Source organism: Pogona vitticeps, chromosome 5 (genome assembly GCF_051106095.1).
Source record: "Pogona vitticeps strain Pit_001003342236 chromosome 5, PviZW2.1, whole genome shotgun sequence".
Classification (NCBI taxonomy): domain Eukaryota; kingdom Metazoa; phylum Chordata; class Lepidosauria; order Squamata; family Agamidae; genus Pogona; species Pogona vitticeps.
Genome location: NC_135787.1, coordinates 20,335,016 through 20,350,903, shown reverse-complemented (window position 1 = coordinate 20,350,903; position 15,888 = coordinate 20,335,016). Strand labels below are relative to the sequence as shown.

At 41.5% G+C, this 15,888-nt stretch overlaps 1 protein-coding gene across 1 annotated transcript in view; it reads left to right on the top strand.

Annotated features, from left to right (window-relative positions):
- The window catches only part of TSPAN5 (tetraspanin 5), a 76,324-nt gene extending 60,853 nt beyond the window's left edge, over positions 1 to 15,471 (top strand). The window contains exons 3-8 of the mRNA XM_020802921.3: positions 8,192 to 8,338; positions 10,539 to 10,709; positions 11,068 to 11,193; positions 12,551 to 12,598; positions 12,718 to 12,834; positions 13,881 to 15,471. Coding sequence (XP_020658580.1) covers positions 8,192 to 8,338; positions 10,539 to 10,709; positions 11,068 to 11,193; positions 12,551 to 12,598; positions 12,718 to 12,834; positions 13,881 to 13,946 — 675 coding nt within the window. The 3' untranslated portion in view covers positions 13,947 to 15,471. The remainder of the gene's footprint in view (positions 1 to 8,191; positions 8,339 to 10,538; positions 10,710 to 11,067; positions 11,194 to 12,550; positions 12,599 to 12,717; positions 12,835 to 13,880) is intronic.
- Positions 15,472 to 15,888: the final 417 nt, after the last annotated feature.

Sequence of the window (15,888 nt, the reverse complement as noted above, 5' to 3'; positions counted from 1 at the left end):
TTTTCCTTTGCTTTCTTTGCATTTCTGATCTGCCCCCTTTGTTCTCTGTGCATTTCCGATCTGCTCCGTTTGTTTTCTGTGCATTTCCAATGGGTCTTGCACGCTTGATTGCTTTCCGCCCCCTTCAGCCAGAAAGTATTAATCGTGTTTCCAGTGAGTCTTGCAGTGTTTTTATTTTTGGTGATTTTTTCTTTGGCCGGAACGGATTAATTGCATTTCAGTGCATTCCTGGGAAGATGGTGTTTCGACTTATGACCATTTCAAGTTACATCCATCTTCTGGAATAGATTATGGTCGTAAATTGAGTCACCACTGTATTTATTTATTAAAGTATTTATAACATGACATTTATTGACTGATTTTGGGGTGTAGCACACTCAGTAAAATTGACAAAATAATTAAAAATTGTGAAGATATGGAGGAACTGGGGAATGTGAAATATGGAATTCAGTTACTGGATGCTTCAGTGCTTCTTTCGTGAGTGCATGGGAAGCTGGGTGAACAGGCAGAGGTTAGTGTATGTCCAGAACAAAAGGACAGTTCGCACCTTCAATTTACCTCTTGTTACTGAACACTTTAAAGAAAGGACTGAGTGAGGAACTGATGCTTCCATGCTTATCTTTTATCAGAGAGCATATCAAAGGTGTCCTAAAAAAATCTAATGTTTTCACTAATTTAACTCATGGAGTCAGTCTACTTCCTTCCTGAGAATTATGCAGATTTTAGCTGTGGGAAAGAGAGCAGGGCAGGAGAATGCTTTTGTCCTGATGGAATGTGGAAGGGATTAGGGTGTAGTCAACAACAGGTGTGTAGCAACCCATTTACTTGTATAAAAGGAAATTAGGAAATGTTTTGGCTGAGAGACTTGTGGTACTAAAGCTAGGTCTTGCCTTGACCAAGCTATAAGGATTTTGGTATTTGTATGTGGATGTGGTGATAAGCATTACCCATGCAAGGAAGTTTTAAAAGAGATGCCTGTGTTAGTGTGAGGTAGTATGTCAGGTAAGAACAAAATATAAGTATAAAAGAAGACGAAAACGTCACATGTTAAAGACTAACTGCTTTATTTTAATGTGAGCGTTCGTTTTTCTGAAGAAGTGAACTTGTCCACGAAAGCTCCCATTAAAAGATAGCAATTAGTTTTTAAGGTGCGACAAAGTTTTTTGTCTTTATTTGTTTTTTATTACTTTGGTTCTAACTTTGCCTGCTATACAAGGAGGCCACCTTGTTCTTAGTGCCTATCCTTGTGGATTTTTCGCACCCTCTAGAGCAGAGGTGTCATACTCAATTTCATCTTGGGCTGCATAGACATTGTGGTTGCCCTCAAAGTGCTGCTTTATTTATTTATTTTATTTATTGGACTTATATACCGCCCCATAGCACTACAAGCACTCTCCGGGTGGTTTAGAATTTTTAATTATACAGGCTACACATTGCCCCCCCAGCAAGCTGGGTACTCATTTTACCGACCTCGGAAGGATGGAAGGCTGAGTCAACCTTGAGCCGGCTACCTGGGATTTGAACCCCAGGTCGTGAGCACAGTTTTAGCTGCAGTACAGCGTTTTAACCACTAAGACTATATAAATGTATCCACTCTTTCTCATATTAAATATAAGCTTCCTCATTTGATTATTACCGATTTTAGTAATAATGTAAGTAATAACTAGCTCTGAAAGTAAAAGTCTATGATCAAAGTCTAGAAGTAATGGCAAGCAGATATTCAAGTTTACAACTATTGTACAGTTTATTGAAAAGTGAGTTTTAGTAACACCTGTTGACGCCATCTCCACAGCCCCACCTGTGTTTCATTAATTATTCACGTAAGTCTCCCACCTTTCCCTCGTGCTTTCCATGGCCCTTGACCCTTGTTATCACCTGGCTCCTCACTCACTTTCATAGTTGATGCGGGAGAGGAGGCAGAGATGGCTGCTGCTAGGTGATGCCATCAAAGAGTCCTCGCTGGCAGCCGTAAGAACAGAAGTGGGCAATAGCAAGGACTGCATTTCCCAAGGTGCTGTATGCTTTCCAAGTGGCTGCACTTTCTGACTCTTTGCTGCTTGGAATGCTGGGATTAGAAGTCCCACTGGGTAGATTCCCAGCATCTTTGCAGAGCATTATAGGTGACCGAATAAGTGCCTGTGTATTGTATGCTGCACAGTAGCAGGCAACACTGCGAGGGCCACATGAAATGGCCCTCGGGCCTTGAGTTTGACACATGTGCTCTAGAGATACTGCCAGACTGGTGTGTTTGGGAGTAAAATGGATTCCATTAGGCTATACAGCCTCCTCACCAGCTATCCAGCTTACCCAGCTCAGGACAAAAAAAAGGGTAGCATGGCAAAGTAGCAATAAAAAAGGCTTTTGACCATCTTTTGTTATAAAAACAATTAAAACACTTTGGAAAGTTTTAAAGCATCTTTTTTTAAAAAATAGAACAATTTAACAATTCAAACAAGGCAAGAATGACACCTCCTCAAAGCCCCACAAACTGATTGGAAACCAAGTTATAAATTTTGTAGGTGACTGTTCAATGCTTAGACAAACAGCCAGATTTGATCTTGGCACTGAAATAAAAACATTGTTGGTACCAGTCAGAGCTCCAAGGTCAGGGCATTCCTCAACTGAAGTAATAACTGAGGAAGGCCTCTTTCGCTTGTACATTGCACACTTCCCAATACTGGGACACAAACAATGGCTTGCTAACAGATCTTGATGGTCAGACAGTTTTTATACATGTGAAATAAATTTTTAGAATGTATTGTGACCTTTACAAATCAGTCCCCTTGTTGTTTAGTTGTTTAGTCGTGTCTGACTCTTCGTGACCCCGTGGTCTCGGAATTGGGTCAAATTCATGTTGGTAGCTTCAATGACACTGTCCAACCATCTTATCATCTGTCACCCCTTCTCCATCCTCTGTTGTCCCCTTCTCAGAATGTATTGTGAGCTTTACAGATCAGTCCCCTACTGCACACATATTCAGTCATGGCCCCCTGCTGCAAGGGTGGGCAACCTCTGGTGGTGGACCCTAGAAGGTACATTCACTCCTGGGACCCTACTCTCATGTTTTCTATAGAAGATATGTTGTCCGCAGAGGTCGATCATCTCTCCGGTGCTGTTCAACATCTATATGAGGCCGCTGGGTGGTGTCATTAGGGGGTGTGGGGCATCATGTCATCAGTATGCTGATGACACACAGTTCTACATCTCTTTTTCACCTTCTTCAGTGGATGCCGTTCCGTCCCTCCAGCACTGTCTGGAGACTGTACTGGAATGCATGCAGTTGAATGGGTTGAGGCTGAACCCGGACAAGATAGAGGTCTTGATGGTGAGTGGTCCTTCCATCAGCGGCGTGGGTGACTCCCTCTCTTTTGGGGGGTCGACCCTCACCGCAAAGAGCGAGGTTCACAGCTTGGGGATGCACCTGGACCCGGCGCTTACCATGGAAACCTAGGTAGCGTCCATGGTCCATTCTGCCTATTTTCACCTGTGCCGGATTGCCCAGCTGCGACCATATCTTGATGGGGGGGGCTCACTACTCTTGTCCACGCACTCGTAATCTCGAGATTAGACCACTGTAATGCACTCTACGTGGGGCTGCCTTTGGGATTGATACAGAAACTTCAAATGGTGCAAAATGCGGCAGCCAGGCTCCTTAGTGGGGTGAGGAAATATCAGCATATCTCCCCCACCCTGGCTGCTCTGCATTGGTTGTCCATTTGTTTCCGCATTGATTTCAAAGTTCTGATGATGACGTATAAAGCCCTAAACGGTTTGGGACCTCAATACCTGGCAGATCGCCTTCTCTCACCCAGGTCTACTTGAATCACCCGACAAAGCCAGCAGGGACGGCTGAAGGGCCTTATGCTGAGAGAAGCCCAGAAGTAAAGAACAAGAAACCGGGCATTCTCGGCAGTGGCCCCTCGGCTGTGGAATACTCTACCAATGGAAATCCGCCTGGCTCCCTCGCTGGGTGTTTTTAAAAGCCATTTAAAAACTTGGCTCTTTAGGCAGGCCTTCCCTCCAGTCAATTAACTGTTTCATTTCTTTAGTTCCCCATCTTGATAACATATATATCCACCTGTTATGGATTTTATTATTATGTTCTTAGTAAGTATATTTTTATTGTATTTTATCATTTTTTGTAAGCCGCCCCGAGTAGACTTTGTCTAGAGGGGCGGGGTATAAGTCAAAGCAAAGTAAAGTGTGAACCCTAAAAATATAACACAGGATATGACTGTTTAAATAGGCAGTATACCAATTGAAATTTTGAGCTTTGCCTGAGGGAATGTTTCTTATCCTTTCCTGAGGGAAAGAGACCAGTCTGACAAGAGCTCGTCTGAATAAGCAGCTGCAGTCTGGACAAATTCTTTGGTGGTTTTGCTGTGACAGACCACAGTGTAATATGACATCCCCTCTAGAGGTTTCTGCAGCAGAAGTATTTATTGGATACTCAAAGTGCTCTGCTTATACAACACCCCATTGCAATTAAAGCACACTCTGGGCGGTTTATAATTTTTTATTTATGCAAGCAACACATCCGCGCGCCCCCATCCTCGGATGCATGGAAGGCTGAGTGAGTCTTGAGCCAACTATCTGAGCTTGGGATCGAACTCAGATCATGAGCAGACTCATTACTGCAGTTTACCACTGTGCCACGAGTCTCCTCCACACATTCAGTCATGCCCCCTATTGCAGGTGTGGGCACTGTCTGATTTTGTTTGAATATCAGGAAAACATCCTAATTATTAGAGTAATGTGACAATGGAACTAATTACCTCAGAAGGTGATGAGCACTTGAATGGAGGCATTCAAGATTTAAATTTAAGTGCAGTTGTGATTGAGGAATGTTAATGTTAAATTTTAGTCTATATACAATTTTAGTTCTGGATGATTGAATACAGTTGCCCTTTTCATTCAGAATATTTCTCTCAGAGCTTGGAAGTAACTTGGTTGACTATCAGGAAAAATGTACTAATTGTTATAGCAGTGTGACAATGGAATCAATTACCTCAGGGCGTTGTGAGCTGTGGAGACATTCAAAAGAAAAATTCAACAAACATCTGTCAGATACAACTTTGATTTGGATTCTTGCATTGAGTAGGGGGTCCTTATAACCCATTCCAGCTCTGTTATTCTTTGATACTTTGGTTCCTCTTTCCTCTCTACCCCATCCTCCACCATTTTGATGAACTATGAACTGTTAATGAACTCTGGTCCCATTTACCAGTCTTTCTTCTTCCCACTTCTGCTAATACTGTACTTTCCCTTTTGTTTAGCTGTCTTACCATTTGGATGTGACTGTATCAAGTAACTTGAAAGGGTTGGAATATGTATAAATAAAAAAATGATGTTATACTTTTTGCTTCTTGTTAGCTTCTTTCTCTCCCTCCCTTTATTTCCTGTATCATATCTTGGTTGAGATGGATTGGGGAGGGCTGTGAAGGAGAGTGCCCCCCAAAGTTTTGTCAGATTGAAGCATATTAGGGGAGTCCAAGCATATTATAGAGAGCTGAGCTGGAGGACATTCAGGAAACTCCTTTACCTTTAAAAAAATCTTTTAGAAAAGATGGAAGAACCTTGAGCTAAATGGACAGGCAGGAAAAAGATGACCTTCAACGTATACTGCTTGTGCATATTTTTCCTCCCACCTGCCAAGCATATTTAGACAAACATTGTTCTTCATTCAGGGCAACAGAAATAACATATTGGAAAGGAATTGCATTCCTTGATTGTAGCACAGTAAAGACAGCAGGTATGTTTTGGTTACATATAGATTGATAACTACTGTATACTGTCTATATATTAGGCTATTCATCTAGTCGTCTATCCACCTGTCTTTCTGGGACTCTGTCTAAATATAATGATAGTGCTGTAAGATATGTCCAGCTGTTGAGATAATTCAAGCTGGGATCTCATAAAAACCTGCATACTTGGCAGGCACAACTGGAATACAGTTGGGTTTTTTTTTAAGCAACAAAAATGGGTGATGTTTTCTATCTAGGAAAAGCATCCATAGTGAGTGGGCAGTCCACCATTCCCTTCCAGAACATCTTTAGTTATCATACATAAACTTAGAACTGTAACCACCAACAGTGAATGAGAGTAATGAACATGTGCAGAATAACCTCCATTTGTCATGGTTTGTTACCACAAACTTGGCATTAAGAAGGGGACTTACTGGGCAGGTGACTGGTTGTCTTTCAATATGGTGGCACCTTTTTATTTTTAGAAGGTCATCCGCAGGCTGTAGGCAGTATATCATGAAATTGTTGTTTGATTCCAAAATGGGATATTAGAAACTCTCTAAAATTGATGCTAGCTAAAGGAAGTTGGTCTAGGCTTTTCCAGTGAAATGTCTACAGGTCAGAGTCATTAGTCTTTATCTATTTGAGTAGGAACAGTGCTATCGCTGTGGTGATATTTGTCATCTTCTGCCTGAAGTGGAGAAACAGCCAGGAGGGGTGGATGGGATGCCTCCTGTAGTTAGCTCCTCCACCAACCCACAAGTTTCAAGAAACAACAATGCAATATGGAGATAGGATGAGATTAGCACATGCAACAACAAGAATATCAACAACAAACATTAGGAAGGGATTTCTGTCTAATCTGCAAAAATTAGAAGGTTGAATGAATTAGAATAACAAGTGACATCTAAGTGCCATATGCATGTAAATTGATCTCCAGAGCTCCTGCATAAATAGGGGACAACGGGGGGGGGGGGAGTGGGAGCACTCCGGATTGGCGCCTCGGGAGGAGGGATGGAAGGAGGGGCGAAGGGCCTGGCCCCGATCCCCGTGCGCACCCCTGGGGCGCCGAGTCAGAGAGCAGTCGCAGCGGGAGGCGCTGCAAAGGCGGAGGCGCCCGCTGGGGACCGGGATCGGGGTGGCAGCAGCTGGACAGGGGGAGGGTGGCACGCCAGAGACCCCTCCTCACCCCGTCTGTGCCCCACCAAGGAGACCGGGCGTCCGGGGTTGGTTGGCTGGCTGGCGGTGGGTGGCGCGCCCCTTCCTGTCCTGGGCGGCTGCCTGCCTCCAAGCCCTCCTCCTGCTGCTTGCCATCCAAGGAGGTCGGGTGTCTCCCAGGCTGGTTGGCTGGCAAGCAGTGGGTGGATGGCGTGCCCCTTCCAGCCTCAGGCGGCTGCCCCAGAGACAGCCCCGCCAAGGAGGCCGGGCGTCATCCGGGGCTGGCTGGCTGGCTGGCGGTGCTTTGCCATGATTGGTTCCCTGCTTGGGGAACCAATCATTGCAAAGCCATGCTTTTTTAAACAGCTGATCGGCAGTTTCAAAATGGCCGCCTGCTGTTTTCTGGGATGGATTCCTCGCTTAACAGGCAGCGAAAATGGCCGCGCTATGAAGGATCTTCGCTGAACGGTGAGTTTGAAGCCCATAGGAATGCATTAATTGTGTTTTAATGCGTTTCTGTGGGCTTTTTTGTTCCGCGTAGCGATGAATCCGTATAGCGACGATTTTCCGGAACAGATTATCGTCGCTATGCAGGGCACCACTGTACTTAGTCATATTGGTCTGTCTAGCCCAGTAATTTTGTTACTGATGGGCAATAGCTTTCCAGGGCTTCAGCCAGGATGGTTTCATCACTCTACCTGAGGATATTAGGGACTGAACTTACAACATCTGTATGCAAAGCATGAACACTTCCAATGCATAATGACTTTCTAATGATATATCTTTCTAATAATGCAAAGTAGCCTGCCTATTAAATTGCAATAGGCAGTTTAGATGTCATTTTAAATCTCTGAAAGGAAATTTTCAGTAAGGTTGTGGCGATACATGCAGATGTATCAAACTGTAGTTAATGAGTAGAATAAAACAGTGATTAATCTACTAAATTCCTTAATTGGTCAACAGCTCTAATGCTGTGTGCCTAGAAGTTACTAATGCTGGACTTGCCTTTAATGTTTTAACCTGTGACAAATCAGTTCTGTAGAGATGTTCCTTCAGTGGTGCATCCTGAGATTCATTGTGGTTGAGTACCTGGTTGCCTTGGTGTGGTGGCACTTTCCCCCATCCCTAATAATAAACAGGAAGCATCACTTTTGCACAAAACCTTTTGATCTCCTTTGGACAGTGTTTTCATATCACTTTTGTGTTAAATGTAAAAACAGATCTACGACAAAAGTGGATGCATCTGTGATCTGTTTTTCTTTTTTGTTCCCCTTGCCCCCACATTCTAGGGTGTGTTGTCTAACATCTCCTCCATCACTGATTTGGGAGGCTTTGATCCAGTGTGGCTGTTCCTTGTGGTTGGAGGAGTGATGTTCATTTTGGGGTTTGCAGGATGCATAGGAGCTCTGCGAGAGAACACCTTCCTTCTCAAATTTGTAAGTAGTTGGCACAATTTGTGTGGAAATTTGCTCTGTCAACAAAATGCTGCCTTAAACTGTGCTGATTTGATTGAGTGTTTTGTTTCTGCTCCTTTTTTGCTGCTACAAATTATGTCCTTTCTAAAAATTTCCCAATAAGTAGCTGTGTTTGTTTGTTTCAGAATGTTGGCAAAATTGAAGGCTGTTGGGTGGAGGGAGAAATTTTTTAATGGCACTTTAAATACTAACAGATTTATTACAATATGAACCTGTGTGGATAAAATTCCATTTTTTCAGATACATGGAATCCAGGTGTCTGAAGAAGTGGATTTTGATCCACGAAAACTCACAATGCAACAAACCTGTTAGTCTTTAAAATTCTACTGCATTTTTCTTTTCTCTATTTCTCTCTTTCCCCTGCCCATTAATTTTGCTAATATGTCCTATGTAGGATTGTTTGGGTTGTTACGAAGGTTCACTTTCAGGTGAATTATACAAATTCAGTAATCAGTTACTGTGTTTAATAAATCCATGTCTTTAGTTCTGATTTTTGTCTCTATAGAATATGAAGGAACACTGCTAAACCTTGGCAGTCTGTGGAGATTAATCCTCTCTACAAGGCACTGTCATCCATAATGGCCCCTTAGAGACTGTGTTGTGTAATGAATAGGTATTAAAACAAATTCTAGAATTCTTCGTCTCTGCAGTGAATTACCCCATTGAGAGTCAGGGGAGTGCCCAACTTTGATGATCTCTTTTGCAACTAGAGCTCCACCTTTGTACATTTTTCCATTGGGAAGTCTTGTTGGAGTTGTTGGGCTTTCATATTATTGCCGTATCAAGATCAGAAAGATGAAATGAAATATAAGATTAATATTATCTGACATCACTTTTCTCTAAATCTCTTGGGATCTTCATCTATGTCATCTGTAAACATTTGCTTTTTAGTTATCAGCTTAGTTTTAGCAGACGTCTGGACATGTTTATACGACAAGTGCATTAAGGCTGCTTCTGCCTCCTGAAAATGACTTACTACCAGTAAAATATATTACTCTCAATCTTTATTAAGGCAGAAGCAAAAGGCCACAATGACTTAAGAAAGTTGATGAGTAGTGGCTTACTACTATAAGGGCACTGATGCCTGCTGAAATTGTTGCCACTGTGGTGATTTCTCGTGCCTTTGGAATATTGCCTCAGCACAGTCCTGGCTTTGTGACATTTTAGAACTATGATAGAATTGCTTCCCACATTATAGAAAAGTCACAGTCAAGTTTCTCAAGCCCATGTTTACTTATATGACTTTCCGCTTCAAACATTTCAGTGAACATGGGCCAAGAAGGTTATGGAAATGTAAGAACATAAGAAGAGCCCTGCTGGATCAGGCAATGGGTTAGTCTAGTCCAGCTTCCTGTATCTCACAGTGGCCCAACCAGGTGCCTCTGGGTGCGCACGAGACTAGATACCTGTCTCCTGATACCACTCCCCTGCATCTGGCATTTTAAACTACACTCTTTTTGAGCCTGGAGATTATACATCCCCATCATGACTTGTAACCAGCAATGGACTTTTCCTTGAGAAATCTGTCCAGTCTACTTTTAAAGGGGTGGCCATCACCACATGTGGCCATCACCACATCCTGTGGCAAGGGATTCCACAGACTAACAACACGCTGGGTAAAGAAATATCTCCTTTCTCTGTTCTCACTCTCCCAAAACTCAATTTTAGTGGATTTCCCCTGGTTCTGGTATTGCGTGAGAGGGAAAAGAGCTTCCCTCTATCCACTTTATCCATCCCCCCTACATAACTTTGTATTCTCACAAAGTTGTCCTTGCAGTATTAGAAGGTGAAGTTTACCATCTCAATAAATTTCAAAATTGGGTAAATTTCCATGGAGTTGCATTTTTGTAATTATCTGTATTCTTTTAGAAAAGAAGATTCTTATAAAGCTCAGTTAAGCATCAGCACCTACATTCTATGCAGTTCCTGTGAAATCACAGCATAGACAATGCCTTTGACTTGGTATGAAGCTTGCTTCCAGAATAATGTTACCAGCAATCCAAGCCAGGAATAGAATCAGTACACAGTAGCTGTGGTAGTCTTTCTTCATATGGTCATTGGGCAGTGCATTGGTTCTTAAGAGCTTACTATTAGACATGCCATCAAAATAATTAAAAGACTTGAAAAAGGACTCTACTAAGGCACGTTTCCTTCTTCACAGTTCTCAGTATTCTTGGGAATCATCTTCTTCCTGGAACTCACAGCTGGTGTTCTGGCATTTGTATTCAAAGACTGGATCAAAGACCAGCTGTATTTCTTTATCAACAACAACATTCGTGCATACAGAGATGACATTGATTTGCAAAACCTCATTGACTTTACACAAGAATATGTAAGTGGCTTTTTCACCTCTTGTATGAAAAATGTCAGTTTTACAAGGTAACTACTCCCCACTTGGTTTTTGATTGTTCATTTTTAAATTTCTGAATAGAGAACATTTTGTAACATTTTTTTCCTTTGTAAAAACTGGCACCCAGTACTTTTTCAATGCATTTCCAGCATGGGAATAATTTGAAAATAGTAGCTGCCTTGGGAGCAATATCGTACAGATCCACTGAACCTTTGCAGCTCACATTTCATAAAGCACAGTAGTCCTTTTGTTTTCACAAAAAGAGTTGAGAACTGGGGATAGTGGAAATTCCTCTTGGAATCATAGTTGTTGTTTCCTTCCCCCCCTTCTCTTGTTCTAGTGGCAGTGTTGTGGAGCTTTTGGTGCAGACGACTGGAATCTCAACATCTATTTCAACTGCACAGACTCCAATGCAAGTCGAGAGCGCTGTGGGGTACCCTTTTCCTGCTGCACTAAAGATCCTGCTGTAAGTGGGAGCTCAAGCTTGACAAGGCAGTAGGGTCATAAAGAACTTTGTGTATGGACTCATCTCCTTACACTGTGTATGTTTCATTATGCTCGTTCAAAGTGTAAACTGGGATGGGCAACTTGTGGCCTTCCTAATGTTGCTAGTAGTCGCAATCCAACAACATTTGCACAGTGTTCACCCCAGCATACACATAGTCTTAGCTTTGCATATTCAGTGTTCCATGCCTATCGATAGGCCTTACATCTTCTGCAAGTGTCTCCTGTGTATGACTACTGTTCCTACCTCTGTAGTACTTCTGTTATAACATTTGTGATGGATCATCATTGCTGAACTGGCTATCTTGGTCCTGTCACAGCATTGAGGAGAGTGCTTATTTTCCTAATGCTAATTTGGGAATCTGTTCCACAAATTAATTAATCATCTGTTTGGATGTCAGAATTAAAGCTTCCTAAAATGCATCTACTCAGCAGGAGGCATGTTTATACTAAGGCTAAAGTTCTAATTTGCAAGTCAAAAAGAAGGGGCATATTTTTAGAAATACAGTTTTCACTGAGGTGGTAAAGCTGTTCCTGGATTTCAGGCTCAACTGATTGAATGTTCCTGCATGTCAGGCATTTCCTCCATGTGGAAAATCAGCATGTACAACAGAAGAGGTTGACCTTTTTAGGCATCTATAGGCAGGAGACTGGATATGGTGGGCCATCCACTCATATGATGTTAGTATTGGTATACAAAGCCAACCTAATACTGCGTGGGCCACCCCATTTGGCAGGGATTCCTTGATGGTTGCACCCCAGTTGAGCTGCTTTCTGTCAAAGACCCAGTTGTCTGTCATGTTTTTGTCCTTCAGATGGCAGCTAAAACATTCTTATAGGCACAAACCTTTGAGGGATATGCAAGTATGACAGTTCCTCTTTCACTGCAGTGTTTTACTTTAGTTTTGTGAGTAGTGTGTTGGTTGTATTTTTAGAAGAAACTTGTAACCTGTTTTTTTGTAATTTTAGAAGTGTGTAATTTGTGATTTCAGCTGTGTTTTCATATGAATTGTTAGCTGCCTACCCTAGGGTGTGTTACATATTGAATAAAAAATAATAGTGTTAACCCCCACTAGTTTTGCTCTCTGAAATGTTGCAGTCCAGAAAAAAGAATTTAGCACCCCAGTGAGAACAAAACCTTTGTTTTAAAATGGGCAAATTATTCATAGGGTGGAAGTGCTTCTAAGAGAGCATTCTGACCACGACATTTAGGTGGGAAGTGGAAAGAATCACAGGAAGTTCTGTCACATGTGGAAATTTGACAAAATGAAGAGAGATACTTATTGGGACCTTTTTTTTGTTTTTTGTTTTGTTTTTAGGAAGATGTCATTAATACACAGTGTGGTTATGATGCCAGGCAAAAGCCAGTAAGTGTTCATGTCTTTTTATCTGTATAATCTCTGTGAGTGGGATGGGAAAAAAGGTAAAAGCCAAGGAAAGTATTAAAAGATACCTATATATATTTCTTTTTCATCATTACTTCCAGGAAGTTGACCAGCAGATTGTTATTTACACAAAAGGCTGTGTCCCTCAATTTGAGAAATGGCTGCAGGACAACCTCACTATAGTTGCTGGCATATTCATTGGCATAGCATTGCTGCAGGTAAACCACTTCGTTCCCTTAAGGGGCTGCAGAAAATGAACAAAATACAGAAAGGTACCTAAAAGTAAAAAAAAAAAAAAAATGGAGGAGGAATCTGTGTGTATAATCACATGAAATATTTAACGTGAACAGTGGCCAGATCCTGTTTGGTCAAAATGCTTGCACAACTAGCTGCAGCATGAGCAGTTGGGCATTTTTCTTGCTTGTGCTAGGAGGTGTCTACTGTCTCTTTGCACAAGACAAAGTCAATCTGTCACATTGATGATTTTTGCTTGTGCAATAGCAATCCTAGGAATCCAGCATCACTTTTCACTGGTCGTCGATAGGATGCTGACCAGTGTGTCCTGTTGAATGGCATCATGCTATGTTTAACGGAGATGTTGAAAAAGGTTTTTGGGGGGTGGGGGTGCACTACAAAACTCAGTACGTATCTTCTGTGTAGCCCGGTCACAGAAATGTCTAAAAACTAATGTTTACAAACCAAGTCGACTAATGTTTGGATGTAGTTTAATTGAATTCAGGACAAAAAAATTAACATGGTTAATCTAGTGTAATTATAATTTTTATTACAGAATATAGGGGAACCATTATTCCATGGGTGAGTGATGTTGAAAGGTCAGAGGGCAATCTCTTTGTCTTCAAGAACCTCCGTTGGGCTATCCGCACACCTGCTCTCTCCTCCACCTGTCCAGAAGATTGGTTTTATACCATATCCTCTGGCTGTAACCCACTCCTCACTTACCCCAGGGCAGGCCTGTCTTCTTTGATAGCTTTGCTCTAACGCACTGGTTCTTAACCTTGGGTTACTCAGGAGTTTTGGACTGCAACTCCCAGAAGCCTTCACCACCAACTGTTCTGGCTGGGGTTTCTCGGAGTTGCAGTTCAAAAATATCCGAGTAACAAAGGTTAAGAACCACTGCTCTAACGTGTTGAGGTCTGCCATTTTGTTTAAAACAAAGTTAAATTTATGTAACTATTGACTTAACCAACCTAGATTCTCCTAATGGAGCCTGCTATTCCAGCTTACATATCTCATTTTCTTTCAGATATTCGGGATATGCTTGGCTCAGAACCTAGTTAGTGATATTGAAGCAGTCAGAGCCAGCTGGTAGCCATTGACACAAGTAACAGTAGGATAACCGACCCTCAGCCAGTAATGGAAAAGCTCCATTGGGTTCCATGGATGCTGTGCTTATAGAAATGGGTGACAGCAGAGTTTTGAGTTCTCTAATTATTGGAACTGCCTCAGACCCTTTTTTAATTCCAGAGGAAACAACTCTAGCCACATGGTTCCTGATAAAAGCTCTTCAAAGCTCCAGTCTGATATGTCTTGAGCCATTTTTTTCTACTGTATCCTTGACTGAATAAACTAGTGGACACTCCTTTCTTCCTTATTTGATAGTAAATGGTCTGTGTCAATGGGACTTCAGCCACAGCATAATTTAATGGGCACACTGTTTCTTCATGCATCACAAGTTTGTGGGCTGTTGACAGACATAAGGAAGTATCTTTGTCCAGTGCACACCAAAGGTGTGGTGTGTTCTACACCAGACAGAGACACACACAGTACTCCTTCTGGAAGAAAACCCATCAAATAGAAAACTACTTTCTCATTCTTGGCTGGTTTGCTTGCAGGCAGGAAATAATCCATATACCACAGGATTTTCAAGATCTGCTCTGTTGTGCCCTCTGTTGGGAAACAGCAACTTTAATTATACTGTATCTCTTCCTCTTGCAATCTTATCTCCAACCAAGCAGAATGGAATCTGACATCTTAATTAACAGATTTGAAAGCTACAGTTGAAAATACGTTTCATGTTTGTAACATGTGACAACATATAATGTAAGAAGAGGTGTGAACAATGAGGATTTAGACCAACTTTTTAATGAAGAGATTGACCACACTTCTCAATGTTAAAACCAACAACTGAGAAGGCACCAAACATCATGGGCAAAACTAAATTCTAATGGAAGTACATTTGTGTGGAATAGTTTAAAATCACTCTTGTTGCACTAGCATTTGATGCAACTGGAGAAATGTGTAGGGATGCCCCTTGAAACTTTGTATTACTGTTTTCTTCCATATCCTGCATGTGATTGCGAGAAGCAATCTCTTTGGTGTGTCTTATTTGGGTATCTGTTTTCAATAAGCTCCTAGGTCCAGTTTGTTTATTTATTAGTGCATAAGTGGCTAAAACAACAAAGCAATTTGCACCTCTTCATTTTGCAGTTGGATAGGAATATTTTTCCTCATTTTCAGTTGTTCCCTTGTACCATTTCCTCCTCTCTCCATTCCTTCCTTCTGCTCTCTGATTTGAAATGTTACTGCTTTACTCAAGCAGAAGTTTTTTTAAGACCCATGAAGTAAATTTTAGTTTTATAGAGCCTATTTTTGAAGCAAGTGAAAACAAGTAAAATTTGAGAAGTAGCATAACACGAAGATCCCTCTGAAACTAAAAAAATACAGATAATTTTATCTGAAAGTATGCTTCACTGAGGACTGGTTGATGTTATTTCCAGTGAATGTGTCTGGGTTTGGGAGTAATTGTCTGTATTTGATTTAGATAGCTATGGAAAACACAAAGTTGATGGTGCCTTCTGTGAAAGAACTGAATATAGCTTTTCTTATCAAGAAAATTGAGTTTGTTGTATTTGGGCAGAAATTCTTGTGAACACAACAGTCTTGTTGGGTTTGAGAGGAAATTCATTAATGTTTTATTCTTATGTGCAGGAACAATAAGATAGAATGGAAAATGGGGGAAAAAAGATTTCCCGATACCATTGGTGAGCCTGGCTATCTAAAAAAGCCTATCTCAGAAAGAAAAATCCAATATAAACACCTTCTTCATGTGAAACATTCCTTGGTGTTAGTGGATAGTTGACAATTAATGCAATCTCCAAAGAATGCTATTTTATATAGTATCATTTCAAGAACTAAACATTCCAAACACACTTATGGTCTTACCTCATGGACTGCATATGACCCATTTGACTGAATATTGGGCACTGTTCATCCTAATGAAGTTCATTTAGGCCTACTACTGGTAATTTCAA